Source organism: Cavia porcellus, unplaced genomic scaffold, assembly GCF_034190915.1.
Source record: "Cavia porcellus strain 051 isolate PalLab524CR breed Dunkin Hartley unplaced genomic scaffold, mCavPor4.1 scaffold_33, whole genome shotgun sequence".
Taxonomy (NCBI): domain Eukaryota; kingdom Metazoa; phylum Chordata; class Mammalia; order Rodentia; family Caviidae; genus Cavia; species Cavia porcellus.
The window spans coordinates 17120841-17141109 of record NW_026947516.1 but is presented as its reverse complement, the minus strand read 5'-3'; the positions used below and the strand labels follow the sequence as shown (position 1 = coordinate 17141109).

General features: G+C 37.0%; 1 protein-coding gene across 2 annotated transcripts in view; it reads left to right on the top strand.

The window, feature by feature from the left end:
- The window catches only part of Ace2 (angiotensin converting enzyme 2), a 62131-nt gene that overhangs the window by 26186 nt on the left and 15676 nt on the right, over window positions 1-20269 (top strand). For both annotated transcript variants that reach the window (XM_063242931.1, XM_063242930.1), the window contains 10 exons: window positions 1845-1942; window positions 6170-6339; window positions 8880-9106; window positions 11742-11886; window positions 13709-13807; window positions 14508-14630; window positions 15031-15203; window positions 16332-16390; window positions 18231-18331; window positions 19806-19922. In XM_063242931.1, coding sequence (XP_063099001.1) covers window positions 1845-1942; window positions 6170-6339; window positions 8880-9106; window positions 11742-11886; window positions 13709-13807; window positions 14508-14630; window positions 15031-15203; window positions 16332-16390; window positions 18231-18331; window positions 19806-19922 — 1312 coding nt within the window. The remainder of the gene's footprint in view (window positions 1-1844; window positions 1943-6169; window positions 6340-8879; window positions 9107-11741; window positions 11887-13708; window positions 13808-14507; window positions 14631-15030; window positions 15204-16331; window positions 16391-18230; window positions 18332-19805; window positions 19923-20269) is intronic.

The window sequence follows — 20269 nt, the reverse complement described above, 5'->3', positions numbered from 1 at the left end:
AAGAAACTTGGTAAGACAGAAGTGCTCAAGGGTGAATGGAAGTCTTTCTAAAATTAAGATCTGGCTTGCATAAAATCTTCATGTGTTCAACCTAGACTGCACCAGTAAGTCGTGCTGAAAAGTACTTGGCTAGGAGTTGCATGTGTAATAAATGAAAGAAGAGTCCATCCTCTTCTCTCTCACTCCAGCAGCAAAGGCCAAGGCCAAATACAACAGAAATATTTGAAAATTTCATGCCATACATTGTGTGCCTTTTATAGTCAAACAAGGTTTCTGACAGGTAATTCTTCACAGTCAAACCCAGTATCTATCAGCAGAAAAGAATATGGACAAAAGAATTATGATGATTTTTAATCCTAAAGAAATATGGAAATCCTCTTTACACATCCTTGGAAGACATTATTCAGTAATTTAGGTTTTTCCCAATCATGTTCTTCCTTCTAAGGGTTCTTCCTTCTAAGATAGACTAACCTAGTACCATTTATAAGGAAACTGTAAGACACAGCACAGTACATGGCACAAGGGTATGTACTCAATATATTTTAGTGGCTATTATTGTTATCAGTACATATGCACTGTTTTTAAGTTAAATATCCCACACAGAATTTCAACCATTCCTGAATATTCCACTTTTTAAACTCTTCTTTCTTGCATGAGCTGCACTCTGTCCAGTCCTTCTTCAGCTGTCATGTTCAGATCTAAATGCTTACTCTAGATGAGGTTTGACCAACAGAGGGAAAAAGTGGTGCCATATCTGCCTTTGTTCTAGACACTATAATCCCATCAATTTAGTGGGCGATCATATTTGTGTTTTACATGCCATGTCACTTTGTCTGTTGAGTCATTTTGTCTATTGAGTCATTTTTGGTCTTTTACTGTGGACTATGCTTCAGCCTGGTGATATATATATATATTCTATAGTGGATGAGTTTTTCTTTAAAATTTCAGTATGGGACTCCACATTGTATCTTTTAAAATGAATTCACAGGAGTATTCTTCATGTAGCTGTGTTGTCCCATTTCTTTGGTGCCAGGATTCTGCTCTATTATATTGAATTTTCTAGACTCACCTTTGCTTTTTAGGTCTCTGATCTTGTAATCCAACTTCACATTGTTGGAGATGCTTGAAAAGTCACCTGGTTAAGTGTATTACCATAGTGATAAAGTGAACTTAGTTACTAACTAATGGAAATATTGTCTGTTTATTTTGCAGTATTGGGAATTGAACCTAAGGTGGTCTCTCTGAGCTACATCCCCAGCCCTTTCTTACTTTTTATTTTCAGACAGGGTCTCACTGAGTGACTAAGTTGTCCAGGCTGAGCTTGAACTTGGTATCCTCTTCAGCTTTCCAGAGTACTGAGATTATAGTTGTGCACCACCATGCCTGGCTACTTAGTAGATATATTTAAATTATTACATTATATAATTTCTTTTGAATTCAATATGAGGCATCACTAATAGTTTAATTTTTAGTATTTTGTTCCATGAATGGTGATATATATGAATTTTTATAGTAGCTATAATTTTCCATATGTTAAATAAATTGTGCCCCTGAGTAAGCGATTCAAAGTAGAAAAAATTAGGCTTATTCCCTAACAAGCTTTGCCTATCCAGATAATTTCTCACTATTTTAATCTTCTAGAAGCAATAGGAGGAGGAAATATTGGCAATTTAAAATAAGAGAAGGCAAATAGTGTAGAAACATAGCAACGGGGAAGCACAGAAACTAGACTGTTTAGGAATACTATATGGTTTGCATACCAAACCAATCTTGTGCACTGTATAAAGTCAGATCTGTATTTTTTGCTATTTTTCACTATATTAATGTTTTCTCTTTAAATATAGGTGATATGTGGGGTAGATTTTGGACAGAACTATACTCCTTGACAGTACCTTTTCAACAGAAACCAAACATAGATGTTACTGATGCAATGGAGAGCCAGGTAGGAAAAGAGGCCTTGAAAACAACCTAAATTTTAAACTTCATTTCTTTTATGTCATCCTTCGGTTCTTATCATTTGTGTGCAAAACTGGGAAAATTAAAAATTCACGATAATTTAACGTTTGTTTTTATGCATCTGAGTTCTTTTAGAAAAGTGGTGTACAATATCAATGACTTCATATACCTTAAATAACAAGTATGGTATTGATTCTGTTGAGAGGTTTTAAAAATAGAGAAGACCTGAGTTTTCCTTTAAGCAGTAAGATGTGGAGTTAGCAACTGGTCTGCAGTACACTTTTCAAAGTTAGTGATTGGTAAGTAAATGTTCAATGAATAGTAAAAAACCAAGAATATCATTAAAGGTTTTTCATATTAAAAATCATTATTTTAAGAATGATTACAAGAATCATTTAAATCACTCTTTTCTTGTCTTCTTGATATAATTATTTAAATTCTGTGTGCTCCTTTCCATTGATCAAATAATATTAAAATTTTAGTTATGTATTTGTCTTTACTTACTTAAATTTTAGATTTGTGTGGTAAACTAAGTCATATTTTTATTTGCCTTATAACATTTCTTTAGGTGGTTATACAGTAATTCTCTATTGTTGAACCTTTTCTAGTCAATAGTTTTAAATCTATAACTAGCAATGCAGCGAACATCTTCACATATACTCCTGTGGAAAGTCCATAAACGAATAAAATCTTGAATTTGCAGGGTGATCTAAACTCTTGCAACTGTTCTAGCAGCATTGTGAAAAATTAGAGCAAATGAAAGTGCATAGTTTTGGCATGAAAGTAGACGCATAGAGTAATGAAACAGAGTAGAGAGTTTAGAAGTAAACATACATATCAATGGCTAACGGATTTTTGACACAAGTGCTAACATGCATTGGAAAGGTAAGTCTTTTCAATAAATGATTCTGTGAAAATGAAACATACAGAAGTGGAGGAATGAAACTAGACCTCTGCCTCATCAGCCCTAAAAATGAACTAAAAATACATTAAAGTCTTAAACATGAGGCCCCAAACTAGGAAATTACTAGAAGGAAACACAGGAAAAATGCTTCAGGATATTGAAATAAAGATTATTTGGACAAGAGCCCAAGAGAACAGGCAACAAAAGCAAAATAATGGACAAATATTATTACATCAAACTAAAAACTTTAGTACAGCCAAAGAAATAACAGAAAGAAGAAGCAGCCCACAGAATGAGAGAATATTTGGAAGCCATACATCTGACGATATGTTAATATCCAGAACATATAAGGAACTCCAAAAACTCAAAATCAGAAACAAAATCACCAAAATAACCTGATTAAAAATGGGCAATGGAGCTGAGTGTGTTGATGCATGCCTGTAATCCCAGCACTCAGGAAGCAGAGGCAGGAGGATAGCTGCAAGTTCAAGGCCTGCCTGGGCTACAAAGTCTGACCAGTCTGAACTGCATAGTGAGACCCTGTCTCAAAAAGACAATAAACAAACAAGCAAATAAAAATGAACAATAGGTCATTAAGACATTTCTTAAAAGAAGACAGGTGGGCAAACAAGTATGGGGAAAAATGCTCAACCTCACTAATCGTGAACACAATGAGATATTAGTTGACTTCAATAAGAATTGCTAGTATAAAAGATTACAAAGATCCCAAGATACCAAGTGTTGGTGAAGATGTGAAGCAAAGGGAACCCTTTCACACTACTATTGGGAGTGAAAACTAATATAGTTATTACAGAAAATATTATGATGCTTAAAAATGAGAAATAACAGCTGCCATATGATTCAGCAACCTCACTATTGGATATATACTCAAAGATAATAGAATAAGTATTTGGAAGAGACATGTGCAGTTCCTCGTTTATTGCAGCACTATTCATAAAAAATGGAAACAATCTAAATTTCCACCAACTGATGGCTGAATAAAGAAAACATGGTACAGAAATCCAATGGAATATTATTAATCCACAGAAGCAATGCAGTTTTGGCATTTGCAAAATCATACATAGAACTGGAGATCATTATATTAAAAAAATAAGTCAGGTACAGCAAGACAAGTATCACATGCTCTCACTCATATGTGAAAATGGAAAAAGTTGATCTCTTAGGAACTGAGACTAGAATTGTGGTTACCAAAATCTAGAGACAGTACGAGAGAGGGAGTTGGAGACTAAGTTATAGTTAGCTAAGAGTAAGAAGTTCTGGTGTGCTATAGCATGGCACACCAAATAGCAATAATGTACTGTATGTTTCAAAAAGCTATGTGAAAAGACTGAATATTTTCACCATAACAAAATAAGTGTTTGAAGAGATAGGCATGTTTACCCTGATGAGAACATTACATAATGTATTGAGACATCACGACACCCCCAGAAATAAGTACCGTTTTTCTTTTTATGTATCAGTTAAAGACTAATTTAAATTCAGAGAAAGAGTGTCATACTCATTGATACAAATGCGTGACATTAAGTTTTTAAAGGTTAATAATAAAATCTCGTAGTTTCGTATTCTAGTTTTTAATTCCAGGGTAGACATAGGAGATAAACTAAAATTGACTTATGTTCAGGTTTTCTTTGTTACTAAAAAATGATTCAGAAACTACCTGCCAGATGACATTAGACAAAATAGTCAGAAATTTCAGACTCCTCATACATCACAAAGCCAAGGGCCAGTTTTCCATGATCTTTTAGGCCATATCTGCGCATTTTTAATTCCAAAAGCCCATGTTCTCATGTTTACCTTACTGTTTGTGTCTTCGCTTACACCTAATATAGTCTTGATTTTTGTAAAGCTCAAGTAATGACTGTTCATTTGAGTTGTATGGTATTGAGCAAATAGAAGGTCACTGCGTTTTACGTTTGCACTTAGAACATGAAGAATGAAAACAAAAAATCACACATAATCTCACTTAATCTACTGTTACTATTTTCCTGTCATGATCACCAGCTGCAATTCTGTCTTCAAAGTCTGAGAGTCTCTCTTCAATTTCATTTATGCCGTTTTGCTAGCTTTCAATGAAATTTTTGATTCCCTGGATATCTCCTTGAATCTGTTCCATGTATCCCGATTGTTTCCTGTATTGTTCATTCATGGTTTCCATCATTTTCCTATGCTCCTCTATTTTTTATTTATGTCTTCTTTGGGTATACTCACCAGTTCTTTCATTATGTTTATCATTTATGTTTTTAACTGAGAGGTTATTTCTGATCTGATTTCCTTTACAGCTTCCTAGAGTAGTTTCTTTACTTCCATTGCTATCATTTCAGAAATTTCAACTATGTAATTTCCAAATTCATCCACATCTATGTTTCCTGTACTGGATCTGGATGGGCTGGAAGTCTGAGATTGCATTTTGTTTTTTTTTTTTTTTTTTTGTTTTGGCATTTTCCTGTATTCCTCTGAATCAGCTGGATGCCAAGTAGTAGTTGCTTCCTGTGCTGGCAGCCCGTCTGAGGGTTACTGATGGCCGCAGGTCTCTAGCTGAAACTCCCAGGCCTTGTGGGCTTCAAGATGGCTCCTAGGTGTGAGTGGGTCTCTGGGTGCAGTTTCCAAGTCTCTGTGGGCCTCACTGTGGGTTTTCAGATGACTGTGGGTCATTGGGTTCAGATTCCTGGTCCCTGCAGCCTCAGAGATGGTTCCTGGATGTGAGCGTGTCACTGGGTGCAGACTTTCATTCCCCAAAAATCTCATCAAGGGTTCCCAGATGACTGTGGGGTGGTGGGTGCAGACTTTTGGCCCCTATGGGTTTCAGAGATGGATCCTGGATGTGGGCAGCTCCCTGGGTGAGAACTCCCAGTCCCCACAGGCCTCACTGAGGTCTACTGTTAATATTTTCACATACAGTATTTCCTTATCAAGATGTGTACTACGTGAATGGTTTGTATATTTTACCTTTTCATTTACTACTACATTGTATCTTATAATACCAATGAAAGTTATTTAAATATAATCTGGATAGCGGCACAATTCCATTCTCCAAGGATAACATTATTAGTTTAAGGATGGTTGCTTCCAGTTTTTCTGGTGGTTGCTTTCAATTTTTCTCTATTAAAAAATCAGACAATGTAATTCTTTGACCTAGTTTTTGAAAATTTCCTAGACTAGTTCTCTACAGAGAGGGTTATGGGACAAAGAATGTAAACATTTAAAAACTGTCCAATGTGTGTATCCAACTGAAAGAATGTTGCTATTTTAATGCTATAATTAAATACTGTTCTTCCCCCCCCCCACCAGTCCTGGGATGCAGAGAAGATATTCAAAGAGGCTGAGAAGTTCTTTGTATCTGTTGGTCTTCCTCCTATGACTCAAGGATTCTGGAAAAACTCCATGCTAACTGAGCCAGGAGATGGTCAGAAAGTGGTCTGCCACCCCACAGCTTGGGACATGGGGAAGAACGACTTCAGGTAGTTGAGCTGATACTTCCAGTGCATATATCATGGGAGACAAAGAAACCAGGCAGTCCTTCTCTGTTTCTTTCAGCACAGAAAGGATGAAATTACCGTACTTGAACTGAGACTGGGAATCCATAAAAACACATCTGGGCTTTCCTGGGAATAGAAGATTACCAGCAGGCCCCACCTCGAACATTTAGATTTGCCTCATTTTGAAATATTGTAGTTCTATGATCATGGTGGTGCCATGATCATAGATTATGAAAAGTTTGGTGCTGAGAATTATGGAACATGGAGTGACTCAGAAACTAATTTGCTTCGTGTTTTCTTGTGAGTGAAATGACATAAGTGATTACAAAGCCGGCATAAAAGGGAGAAAGCAGAACATGTCATAATCAAGACACAGAATGCTTTATGAGAAACTGGGAGAAAATTGACCACACCTGGAACAGGAGACAGGATCAGGCAAGGCTTTGTGGGTGGCACTGGAATTTGGCTTAAAATACAAGAAGGTTGTGGACAGGCAACTGGGAGGGTACCAGGCCAGGAGAACAGCAGGGTCAGGTGTAGAGAGGCAGGATGCGGCAGATATACTGGAGTCAGCAAGTTAAACTAGAATAGTAAGTATGTGAAGGAAAGTCTGTGTGATGTGGTAGAATAAGAAAAAGCTTTGGAATCCTAGATGTGTCATTTAGTGACCAGGCAATCTTGGACAAAGTATTTAACTTTTTGGGGTTCAGTTTCCTTCTCTATGAAGCAGAACAATAATTCCTGGGAGGCAGGTTTTTGAGTGTCTTAGGTTGGATTTCATAGACTGAATTGGAGTTTTTTGTATAAGGGATTTGTGGGACGAGAGGTTTCAGGCACAGGGGATTGAGGTAAACAGGTTGGGACAGTGAAGGGAAATAATAGCTAAAGATACAGTCTGTGCTGGAGACTTGGCCTCAGCCTGATCCTATGAACCACTAGAGCCTAGTTTGAACCAGAGTTAGTCATACTTGAAGATAAGAGGGATGGCCTTTTATACTCTCTATAAATCATTGGCTACGGATTCTCCAAAGTGTAGGGGGACAACTTCCTGGCTGAGGTACTTCCCATTTGGCCAAAGCATTGAAAAGAAAAAGCAATTGTTGGCCCTTGTTAGCTATGACTTGAGTAGTGGGGTGGGGGAGGGTTGGATGGGCTGGATATGCCTGGTAAAATAGATCAGGGCAGGGCACCACCAGCACCCATGAGAGTAGGGACCAGCAGTCTGTTTCTGCACAAAAGCCAGATAGTAGAGAGCATAGGTTTTGAAAGTCTGTCTTTCATCTACTCAAACTCATGAAAGGATCCATAGAAAATCCATCAATAAATGGGCTTGGCTGTGTTCCTATTAAACTTTATTCATAAAAACAGGCATCAGCCCATAGTTTACTAACCCTGGTACTAGAAACAGGCTTAATAGTAGGAAATATATGTAAGTTTCCATACACGTAATCTTACATACCGTAAACAAGAAATGTATAATGGTTTTTATAATGGCTTCAAAAGGTAACAGAAATCATTAGTAAAGCAAGTTCATGTCACATTAGGGTGTATATAGGAGGCTGTCTACTCTTAGGCAGTGAAGTGTCCTTAAAATGTATTTATAGAAAGTGACACAGAGTGGTAGGAAAATTAACTGGGCAATCTACTGATGTATGATCCATATACTCACCCAAATGAAAATGTTCATGCCAAGTTGCAGAACCACCTAACTGCCAAATGTAGTACTTACTTCATTGAGCCACAGGGCAGTAGACAATATTTCAGGTTTCTTTCAAATGCCATTTTTCATTGACTTCTACATCATTATCCTCTTCCAGACTCCTTTGACCTTTCTGATTGCAATTTTTCCATTTCCCCTGAACCATTTCCATTTCCTGACACTCAGGTACTAGGACCTTCTAAAGCTTTGTTTTTGGTCCTCTTTCTTGTCATTCTATCCTGCTTTATGACCCATCAAAGCCACTCCTTAACTTACCTACTAATGATCCCTGATTCTAAATTTCCAGCCCCTGATAGTATTTATCTATTCTGGCTCTGTTGAACTGTTTGCAGTGTCCACAAAGTCTTATTTTTCTCAAGCTTTTATTATAAGACTGCCAGGAATGTCAGGAATCCCACCCTCTATCTGGCAAACCCCTGCACATCAGTCAAGGTCCAGACTGCCCATGACATTCTCAATTATGCTCTTCTTAGTGCTTGTAGGAGACTGTGCTTATATTCGCTCATTGTTATAACCCTGGTCATAACTATTGCTCACTGATAGAGTATCTGCTTCAGAGTTTCTATAGCATAGAATTCTTACTTCTTTTCCTATTAGTATGAGCAAGAGAATATGATTCTGCCTTGCCCATCACTTTATATTGAGCAATAGTACTTAAGGACAGAAGATGTAGATATTCAAGATTCAATGGTGAGTAAGTCTTGGAAAGGGAATTCACGCTACCAAAACTTCATACAACTGTATTATCATGATTAAATGAAATTCAATGAGATTCATTTTCGTCTTGCTCATTTTTGTGCAGAATCAAGATGTGCACAAAGGTGACAATGGACCACTTCTTGACAGCCCACCATGAGATGGGACACATTCAGTATGATATGGCATATGCCATTCAACCATTCCTGCTAAGAGATGGAGCTAATGAAGGGTTTCATGAAGCTATTGGGGAAATAATGTCACTTTCTGCAGCTACACCTGAGCATCTGAAGTCCATTGGTCTACTGCCACCTGATTTTCATGAAGACAATGGTACGTTTTTTCATGGCTTGTTTTGGGTACTTATTAGTATAGTGTGGGAAAAAGTATGCATTACCAGGTATAGTTTATATTTACCTTTTGCCACATCAGGTATAAGATATTTATGAGAAACCAGGAACTGCTACTGGTAGAAAATATTTTGGAAGTATATATCAGAACATGCCAATTTGTGGTTTTGTATTTTGAACAAGCAATAAAAGAAAGAGCTAAATGAATGGTTTTGAGAATCTAATAAACATTAAATAGAAGCTTGGTTGATTCTTTTGAAGATGCTAAACCTGTCCCACAGAGTTGACATGTCTTGTCCAAGATCATCTAGCTAATTTGTACCAGATTTCTGAGTAACTGTTTCCATTTCTCGGGAAAAAATTCCCCATACATTATGGTTACCATGGATTCTAAACACCGTTTTATAAAGGAGAAAACTGGAAAAGAGATGGAAAATAACTCAACATCAGAAAGCAACATAATGGAGAGCAGGATGGGGAAGGAGAGTAAAACTGATCAATATGGACTATGTGTATGTACCAATTCCCCTACATGAATATAACTATATAAAACAAACACATACTAATAAAAAAGAAACATATTGGCAGATCCAGAACCAAAGCCCTAATCTAAAGCCTTTCCCAGAGTATTATGAAAAGCAAAGTACAGCTTGAAATTTTGTAGTTCTGAAAGAATAGTTGAACTAATATCAAAATTGCAAAGTTCTGAGACATCTTTGTTCAATTAGTTGGAAGCACATGTTTCCTCTGTAGAATCCCTCCAGACTCCTGCTATCCTTCAGCTTCTTTTCCCAAGGCAGCCCATTTCTCCTTGGATGGCTTGGGTTTGATGAAACAAGACAAATGTTTGAGATATTTAGATTCTTAAGTGAAGATGGGACGATTTTGATTTTTTCCTTGTAAAAGAAGGACAACTAGAGCCTAATGTTGTCTTCCATTCCACATCTTTCTCTCTTTTGTTTTAGCTGTTTGCAATTTAATGATTGGTTCTACTGGCTGAAAGATTTGGTTAATGAGTTCAAGTTTATGAACTTCATTCCTGTGTGGACGACTCATTTTGCCTTCATCTCTGGCTCCAGACCCTTAGTGATCTTATGATGGCCTGAGAATAGGCCAGTGTAAAGCTATCAGCAAGTCTGAAATAGTATAAGCACAGATCCAGTGGATTATAGATTAGTAGTGATGGCTTTCCAGGAAGAGAGCAACAAAGGAAAGAGAGTTAGTAGCAAATACACTTACTTCCTAATTTTAATAATCATTTATTCAAGCCAATAAACACCTATTAGTTCTATCATTATTAATATTCCTTGATAGCTGGCAAAGATGATGGAATTGCTGTATTTCTTAAAATAATCTTAGATGTAGTTAAACCACTGGTTTGAAAATCTCATTCTTTTCCTTGCTCCATGAGTGATGTTAAATAAGTTCCTTCTTTTCTCCCTTCCTCAATCTCTCCCTTTTTTCCTTCCATTGTTTTCTTCTTTTCTTTCTCCACACATATTTACTGAGCACATACCATGGATAAGGCATTTCTACAGACAGTAGAGATTCAGAGATGTGCAGAGTGGATAGCATTCTCTGCTGACATTTCAGTGAGCTTCTTTTGTACACTAGAACTCTGCTGCCTTTTTTGTCACTAATAAAGGATAAAAGAAAATTACATAACTTGTGAAAGCATTTAAAATTCACAGTAAGGAACAGATCAGTACAATTAAAGTACATTTCACTTTTGGTTGTCCACTGGATGGTGCCCTCTAGGGAGGCTCTTCTATTTATTTATATTTTTAATTAAATTAACTTTTAGATGGCACATAGAAATGCAAAATTGTGCTTATTAATGGGGCTGCATATGATGTTTCAATACATGCATACATTTTATAATGTTTCAATCAAAGTAACCATATCTCTTCAAATGTTTATCATTTCTTTATGGTGAAACCTTTCAAATTCTTTTTTTCTAGCATTTTATTTTTTCAGTGCTGAATATGGAACCCACAAATCTCATGCATGCTAAGCCAGTGCTCTACCCCAGACTCCTCCAGCCCTCTTTCAGCTTTTTGAAATGTCAATACGCACTGTTATCTATAGTTAATGTACTGTTAATTAGCACAGAATTTTTTACTTTCCCATTCCTGGTTCATTGTCTTTTTACCACACCTGTTTAATGTTTGATTATTTACCAAGGACTCAAAGAAGGCATTATGTAGTAGACATGGGACTAGGTAGGCAGTTTTGAATGGCACATTAACAGTCACTGGCTTTGTAGAGCTTTCAAAAATAAACAGTATGCCTGGAAAGGAGAAGACTTACTCCCAATTAACAGTGATAAGGGATGTTTAACTAAGGCAATTGAAACCACCAAAAATAGGATTAGGGTTAACTTGTAGGACTCTTTTATTCTAGGATGTCATCCTATTCCAAATCCCTTATTGAGAAAATGAATATATATATATATATATATATATATATATATATATATATATATCAACATGTCCATTGTCAATGTTTCTCATGTTATCCTTACAGTAAGTACATGTTAAGATAATAAACTTCTTTTTGACCTAAAAATATACTATCACTTTCATTCTAATACTTGTCCTTTGCCATTTTACTTTCAGAAACAGAAATAAACTTCCTACTTAAACAAGCACTCACGATTGTTGGAACTTTGCCCTTCACTTACATGCTAGAGAAGTGGAGGTGGATGGTCTTCAGGGGTGAAATTCCCAAAGAGCAGTGGATGAAAAAGTGGTGGGAGATGAAGTAAGTCAATGAAAATGCAGTCAGTAAAATATTTTCTCATGAATTTGCTGTTTATTTAAAAGTATTTGACTGGCCCCGCGCGCGCGCGCGCGCACACACACACACACACACACACACACACACACACACACACAAACTGCCTCCTTTTAATGCTTTTAGTTGCCATTTGGGTGCCATCTCCACAAATAAAATTTCCTTTGCATTGCCCTTTATCTTGAGTCAGGTGACACTATTCGATGCTCTATGATAGGTGTTGTTGAGTCACTCATTAAATTATGATATTATTTAGGAGATGATCAACTTACTCACTATGTATTTTTCTAAGTAACAGTGATGACCTCACATTTTGGGCAAAGAACTGTGGATCCAATACTAATCATTTCAGGTGTGGTCCTTAACTCCTTCAAACTTTTAGTCAAATATAAGGAAGGATGTAGAAGATAAAAGCACTGCAGTGAGTGATGTGAAGGAAGGCTACACGGCTTAGTGGTTGTCTAAAGGGAGATCCAAAGCCCAGCTTGTGGGATCTTATGAAAATAGTCTTCCAAATTGAGTCCTGAGAAAGGCTTGGAAATTAACCAGGAGTGTATGAAAGGAAAGAGAAACTTTCAAGCTAGACTGAAACTGGCACAGTTAGGCAACTGCTAGTGATCCATTTGAGTAGTCGCAGTACTACATTGCACATCATTGTATCCAAAGTGCTCTGCACAATGTCAGGAACATAAGATGTGAAATAAATGGGATTTGGATGAGTGATTATGAGGAGGGTGTGTGTGTGAGTGTGTGTGTGTGTGTGTGTGTGTGTGTGTGTGAGAGAGAGAGAGAGAGAGAGAGAGAGAGAGAGAGAATTTTCTTCACCACATATAAGTCAGAGCCTTTCAATTTTTTCTTTGCTTTTCTTATTTTTCCTTTTTGAAGCGATAATCTCCTGTGTAAAAATTTGATCCCGTATCTATACATATAAGTCAGTACCATTCTTCCTCCAAGATTTTTCTGTGTTAACACAACGCTTACTCAGGAGGAAGGAGGAATAATACGTCTGTTTCTAGAGTTTGAGTATTACTGCAGTTGTTTACACCAATCCCACAATGATAGGGTACAAATGTATTTCTTTTAAACAATGCCAGATAATACTTTTCTACCTTTTTTCTGGCTAATTTTTTGATCCTTCTTAATTTTCAAGGTATATGAGTCAGACATTGAAAGTAATTCATTCATACATGAGTATTTCCTTTAGACATTCAACAAATAGAAATGAGGCCTTTCTTTAGTGTTAGGTATCATGTTTACCACTGAAACTAAAGATGATGAAAGACACAGTTGCACGCTTTGGAGCTCAAGTCTCTTACGATGAGAAAGAGTTGTATGTGAATAGCTATAAGTAGGGGAAACACAGCTAGAAAAAGCTAAGGAATGTTGGGGGGTTAACTGTGCTAGAAGGTGAGTGACATCAGGGGTAAATTACAAGAGGAGGGGACATTTCAGTAGGTTCCGAAGAATAAGTAAGACTTCACTATTACAAAATTACATTTGCCAAGAGCACATGAAGTATGGTCCCTGAGAGGGAATTACCAGGGCTTCATGAATTTTATTCAATAGTTTTTAAAAGATATAGATGTTTTTCAATGGCATACTTTGGTTGAATGCAAACAATAAGGTGTAACCACAGAAAGGGTGTGCTTTCTGATATTTTATTGTTCTTATTTCATTTGACAATTCCAACAGAAATACTATTATTTGATGAAACTGCACTAGTTGTGTCCAACTCTACCTCCTTGGAATGGTTGATCCACAGCTAACACTCTTTTTCTTCTTTCCAAAGGCGAGAGATAGTTGGAGTGGTGGAACCTTTGCCTCATGATGAGACATACTGTGACCCTGCGTCTCTGTTTCATGTTTCTAATGATTACTCATTCATCCGGTAAGTGATCATTTTCTTCTCTCTGTTGAATTTGTAGAGTTTGTGTGCAGCTGTGCTAATAACAAAGAAGTAAGGCTCAATGAAGTGAAAATTATAATTTTTGTGACTCAACCTCCTACCCCAAATTCAATGCAAATGTTTAAATTCAATTGACTTTAACCCAACAATCAATTGGGTTAAAACTCTGTACGCTCTTTTCTCATCATGAAATTTAATCAATAGTGTGATCAGGAGAAACAAAAAGTTTTTTGTTTGTGATCTTATTACTGTCAAATTTCACTATGTATTTGATTAGCATTTTTATCTTGAAGTTTAAAAACATGTTCTCCACCTATTAGCCCAATGTTTTGAATTTGTTAGGCCTCAGTTTCTCTATTTGTAAAATGGAAATAAGATTACCAACCTACCATATGGAATGATTGATATCATTTATACAAAAGGGTTATAAATCTATAAAACAATACAAAGGTAAGCTAACATATAACAGAGTAATTATATTGCCTTGTTTATCAGCTGGTACATAAAATGCAAGTAGCTTGTGATGTGTCAGTAGAATTCATGACTGGGTCCTTCTGGAGAGATCTGACTAATATTTCTTTAGTTACTTGAGCTGCAAAATTTAAATATTTGCCCCAATCTATGACTCTACCACAGTAACTAAACATGGGGCTATATTTTTGTTTCTTTGTATTTTGTACAGGTATTACACAAGGACCATCTACCAATTTCAGTTTCAGGAAGCCCTTTGTAAAGCAGCGAACCATGTAGGCCCCCTGCACAAATGTGATATCTCAAACTCCACCGAAGCTGGGCAGAAGTTGCTGTAAGAAATGCCTCAAAATGTTGATTTTTTCCCTAGTATTCAGTATTTCTTATTTCCACACCTAGTTCTGAATTTGATTCCTTTTGGGGATCTCAAACTTTCCTCATCCACAAAGTGAATCTTTAATTTGTGGCCAGACAAAACCCTACACCATGAGATGGCTGGCGGGGGGGGGGGGAGCACTTCCTCTCTCTACATCATACTACAGAGCTCTCTTTGTAGTAACTGGAAAACGAGATTGAAGGATTCATCAATATACCTCACTTTCATGTCTGCCAGGAGCAAATTTACACAAGTCGAGGAAAGTAACTTACAGATCATAAACATAAATATATGTATATCTGGACTTTCTCAAAAGGCCCTTCTTTCTTTCTTTCTTTTTTTTTTTTTTTTCGTGTAGCAATATGCTGAAACTTGGAAAATCAGAACCTTGGACCTTAGCATTGGAAAGTATTGTAGGAACAAAGAATATGGATGTAAAACCGCTGCTTAACTACTTTCAGCCCTTGTCTACCTGGCTGCAAGACCAAAACAGGAATTCTTTTGTGGGGTGGAACACTGAGTGGAGTCCGTGTGAGTACCCTGAGTCCACATGTTTTGCACACTCTCTGTCTTCTTTCTCTAGTCTTCTTTGGTCCCTACTTAGGGCGGCTATGACCTGATGAGTACATGTTCTCGCTATGTAGAATCTGCATCTGGCTCCACTTCACACTCTTTCAAGTATTTTATTAGTCTCATGTTTAAAATAAAAGAATATAGCAGTCTCCAGTCCACTACACATGAATCTTGCTCTTTGAACACTTAATGAAAATAGAAGGTTATTATTACTTCTTTTAGAAGTTACTCTCATATTTCTAAATACTGTGCTTCTATTGCTATTCTGCTATTGCTCAGTTTTAGACCTACACTTCTAACTATTCTACTTTTTCACAGTAAAGCCTTATCATGATTTTTAGTAAAGTAGTTATCAGTGTTTATATCACTCTGTCCGCAGAGTCAAGTAATGTACTATTTTGTATCCTATCTTATTATGTAGCTTGTTTGCCCCAGTTTTTCTACTTGCCTCAATATTTTGACCATGTCCAATTTGCTATCTACATTGCATTGATTTTTTCCCAATTATTCCAATGTATCTATTCTTTTCATTCTCATTTTTTTTCTAGAAACTTCCATCTTGGAGTCACACCCTCCTGTCACAATCTGGATCACAATTTTCCTCCTGCGTTATGTCTTTGTCTTTGTCCTGGGCTGAATCCATTGTTTGTTGGATTCTAAGTGTTCTTACTCAGATGATCTCTTGTTTTGCAGTAACACAGTCTCCAAATGACTGAGTAAAGGCCCATTGGGTGGGAGGATCGACTGTTCCCCAAAGAGGCTTTCACCACACCTTGATGTTCCTTCTCCGTGTTTTCATCCCAGTAACCTCTTCCTACCCTTAGCAATACCTGAATCCTAAGCTTCTCTGCGATTCTTTGGTTATTCTTGGGTCTATATGAACTTCTTTGAACCAAGGTTTCCTGTCCCCTCAGAAAGCAGCTACTCCTTTCCTATCATTTTATTTTGTTTCATTTTCCAAAGGTATTATACCTTTTCAAAATTCCTTTACTGTCACTTTAGTGGGATCTTGGGAGAGGAAGGAAATAAACACATATGATCCATCTGACACCAGAAACCAATAGTCTGCTATTTCTGTTTAATCAGATTCTGAAGAAAGCATCAAAGTGAGGATAAGCCTAAAATCAGCTCTTGGAGAGGATGCAGTGAGTATCCTGGATGGAGCACTCATTATTTCCTAGTGTATTCTTCTTCCTTCAACAGGACACAATACGCCCATTCCACGTGATTTGTCTAAAAGAAGAGAGGCCACATTGTTCTCTTTAGAAATCTATGCCCTGGATTCTGGCCTTCAGCATTTCCATGTTTTATTAGTTCATTCATTATTGGATAGGCAATGTCTATTTTTACTTATTACTTTGAAGGGATTATGCAGATCAGTGTGAACACTTCTGTTCAAATCCTTAACTATCAAATCTCCCATCTTCCAATTTGCTTATCATTGTTACTTGTAGTCAAGAAAAAGGACGTGATATTTTGAAAGTTTGTTTTTAGAAGTAGAATGTGTAGGGTCATTTTGCTTATTTTGGTAAATCTTCTCTATCTTGATTGTGTTCAAAGTGTGGTCCATGGGCCAGCAGCATCTGAACCCCTGACTTACAGATGCATATTAGGGTAACAAAATGTTTTACAGAAGAATCTTCTTATTTACACCTTGATGCGAATTAGTTTAACCAGAGATTGCTCAGTCTTGATCACCTCTCGCAGGCGGTCCAGTCTGAGGAAGTGCAGTAGTAGCTTTTCGGAAAGGGGAGAGAGCAGGTAGTCCCAGGCAGATAGAGATGAGACCTAAGTGGGGTGTGGTAGCTCCAAGGTTTGACAAGTTTAGAAGTCAACCTAGGACTATCAGATAAAGTGATCCAAGGTGCAACAGAAAACTGTTCTCATTGTATAGATCCGTAGACTGTGTTCTACCCCCTTACTTTTCCTGAAAAGTTTAAATATTGTTTAAGACTCCAAAATACTTCTGGTACAATTTTCTTAGATAAACAACACATCAAAATATAAATGGCACAGAGATAAGAAAGTGAAAATTTAAGAAAGTCACAAATCAAGATCTTTCCCAGATACCTTTTTCTTCCTTGATGTATGGCTCAGGTTCTCTTTTTATATAGTGAGGGGCTGGTAAATAGTTTTCAGAGAGCTTGATGATGGAACAGTCTAAGGCCAATTAGTAGAGTAACACTCTGTTTTGATAAGAGTGGAACTGAAATTTTAGTGCATATACTCACTGGGGCCAGAATATCTGCAGGTTCAAGGTATATCATAGTGAACGACAACTGGATATATGGCATTATTTTGAGAAGTCAGCCTTTAAAAAGTTTTGAAATCTGAAAATAATAAAAAAAATTTACATAGTCACAATATTAATGATATTGTTGCTACTATCAAGGTAACCTCCTCCTCCCAAAACCTGAGTAAAACCAAGCTGAGGTGAATGTTAACAAATCTTTTGTGAAATCCTATTATATACCTTTTTGGCCCTAAAAGGAAAAGGAGAAACAAATCATGTGCCATTCATTGATCTCTACTGCCAGCTGCTGGAGGGAAGAGTGACTGCTTTCCCACTTAGCAAACCTTTCAAAAGCTATGCAAAGATGCAAGCAATTTGTTTAGAGCTAGAGAACAGGAATGTCTTACCATGTTGCTTATGACATGTTATTTTTGTTTGAACCTCAAATTTCTGTCTTTTTTTTTTTACTTATATATGTATCTGAGAACTTCCTAGTAAAGTAAATCTTTGTCCATACAGTAGATAGTTTAACTGAAACCGAAGGGCAGACTCCCATCTGTAAACCAAGCATCAGGATACTTATGCCAATTTCGATAAAATTAAAGTGAAAGGACTAGTGATACTTGTGATAACTAGTGAAACTGATTAAAGTGAAAGTCCAGTGGATACTAGCAATAATATTTGAGGAGTACCAGGTATTAAACATACCTTATGATCCCCACTGAACAGTGTCTTTTTTTCTGAATTTGCAGTACAAATGGGATGATAATGAAATGTACTTGTTCCGATCATCAGTTGCATATGCCATGAGAAAGTATTTTTTGGATGTGAAAAATCAGACGGTTCTTTTTAGGTGAGTTCATTCTCTAGGTTTTCAGGTTCTCCAACCAGCAATTTCTTTCCTCTAGAGTCTGAAGAAATATTCTGCTTAAGCTTTCTTTAAGTGAAATTAAGAAAAGCCTCCTAATAACTTTTGAACTTCTTTGGCATCCTGGAATTTGGGTTACTCCATTTAGGGATGGTTGTAGTTTATTTAGTCTTGTAGATGGCAAGACTGTTCTAATTATCAGCTCTCTCTTCTTTAAATGCCCTTGCTTATACTGAGGACTGAAAGACAAGGAAACAGGAATTTCTGCCTTCACTGAATTTGTATTCTGGTGTGTATGTATGTATGTATGTATGTGTGTGTGTGTGTGTGTGTGTGTGTGCGTGTGTGCGTGTGTGTCTGTGTGTGTATTTAGTATATAACTGAAATACAGTGAAATTACATGCTAATAATTTCTAGAGAGAAAATATACTAGGAAAGGGGCCAGGGAGTGCTGGTGTGTGTGTGTGTGTGTGTGTGTGTGTGTGTGTGCACGTGCATGTGTTGCTCCATTTTAACCAAAAGTGGTCAGAAAAGATCTCATTAATATTTGGGCAAGTATATGAAGCAGGATCACTCTGGAAGTTTTGGGAGCACAATCTCACCATGTTATATACTAACAGCTACTAAAAAAAACTTCAGCCATGGATAAAACAGTATTTTTGCCGGATCAGGCCTATTAGGAAATGTAAACATACCATCCTTGTCTGTGGTACCAGGAAATTCTGCCTGCCATATTTGTATTGATCACTTTCCCATTGCTGGAGTAAAATACCCAACACACACAATTAAAAGAGTAAAGCTCTATTTTGGCCCATGGCTTGATTTTCAGCCCATGGTTGGTTGACTTCAAAACAGAAACATCACGGCATAAGAGCATGGTGGAGGAAAGTTGCTCATCTCATGGCAGCCAGAGAGCAAGAGCTAGAGAAAAGATCCAGGGACCAGATATACCCTTCCAAGGCATGCCCTCAGTGACTTATTTCCTCTACTGGGCCCCACTTCCTAATAGCCCATTCAGCTCTGACTTCATCAGCAATGAGGTTATCACCCCCATGATCTAATCACCTTCCAGAAGTGCCAACTCTGAACACATGTAACATTTGGAGGATATTTTAGATCTGAACTTAGCAAAGCTTATCACAATCCTGGCTCACCAATGTTTGCTTGATTATTCTCTTGATACATTTAACTGGCATTTTTTCTATCATTGAAAAAATGTGACTTTTAATAATAATAATAACTGAACAAATAGTGCTAAAACTTGATATCAAACTTTTCTGTAGTTGATTTCATGTGCTTCAGGCAGTGTTAATTTTTGACAATTGTATCCTCCCATTTTTTGTCCTGTCCTGTATCTCTCTATCCTGTGATCCTCTCCTAGTCTCCTTTTCACCAACACCAACTCTCTTTATTGTGTCCTAGATGCCAAAAAAGTGATGTTTCTTTTGTTTCTCCACAGCTGGGAAGATGTACGGGTGAGTGATTGGACACACAGAGTCTCCTTCACCTTCTTTGTCACTGAACCTAATAATGTATCTAACATCATTCCTAAGACTGAAGTTGAAGATGCTATCAGGTGACATTTTACTTTCAAACTATATAAGGTGAAGGGGTTAACCAATACAACAAAAATAGTGAATATTTAGTATACTTTTTCTTTGTGACAGGCATTGCTTTGAGTCATTTGCATGTTTTGCTCTGTCCCACAAATTTGAGTTTTGATTCCAGAAGAATTATCTTGCTTTGGGTTCCTTGAGTAGCAGGCTTTAGATGAGAGCTTAAGTATAAGTAGTTTATTTGGGAGGCACTGGTAGGAAAAACGTGGGCAGGAATGAGAAGGGAAGGAAGACAGTTGGTTATACCTTATCAAGCAAGTTATTACTGTTAGCAACTAGAGCTCAGTCTTGTTAAGCAACCCTGGAG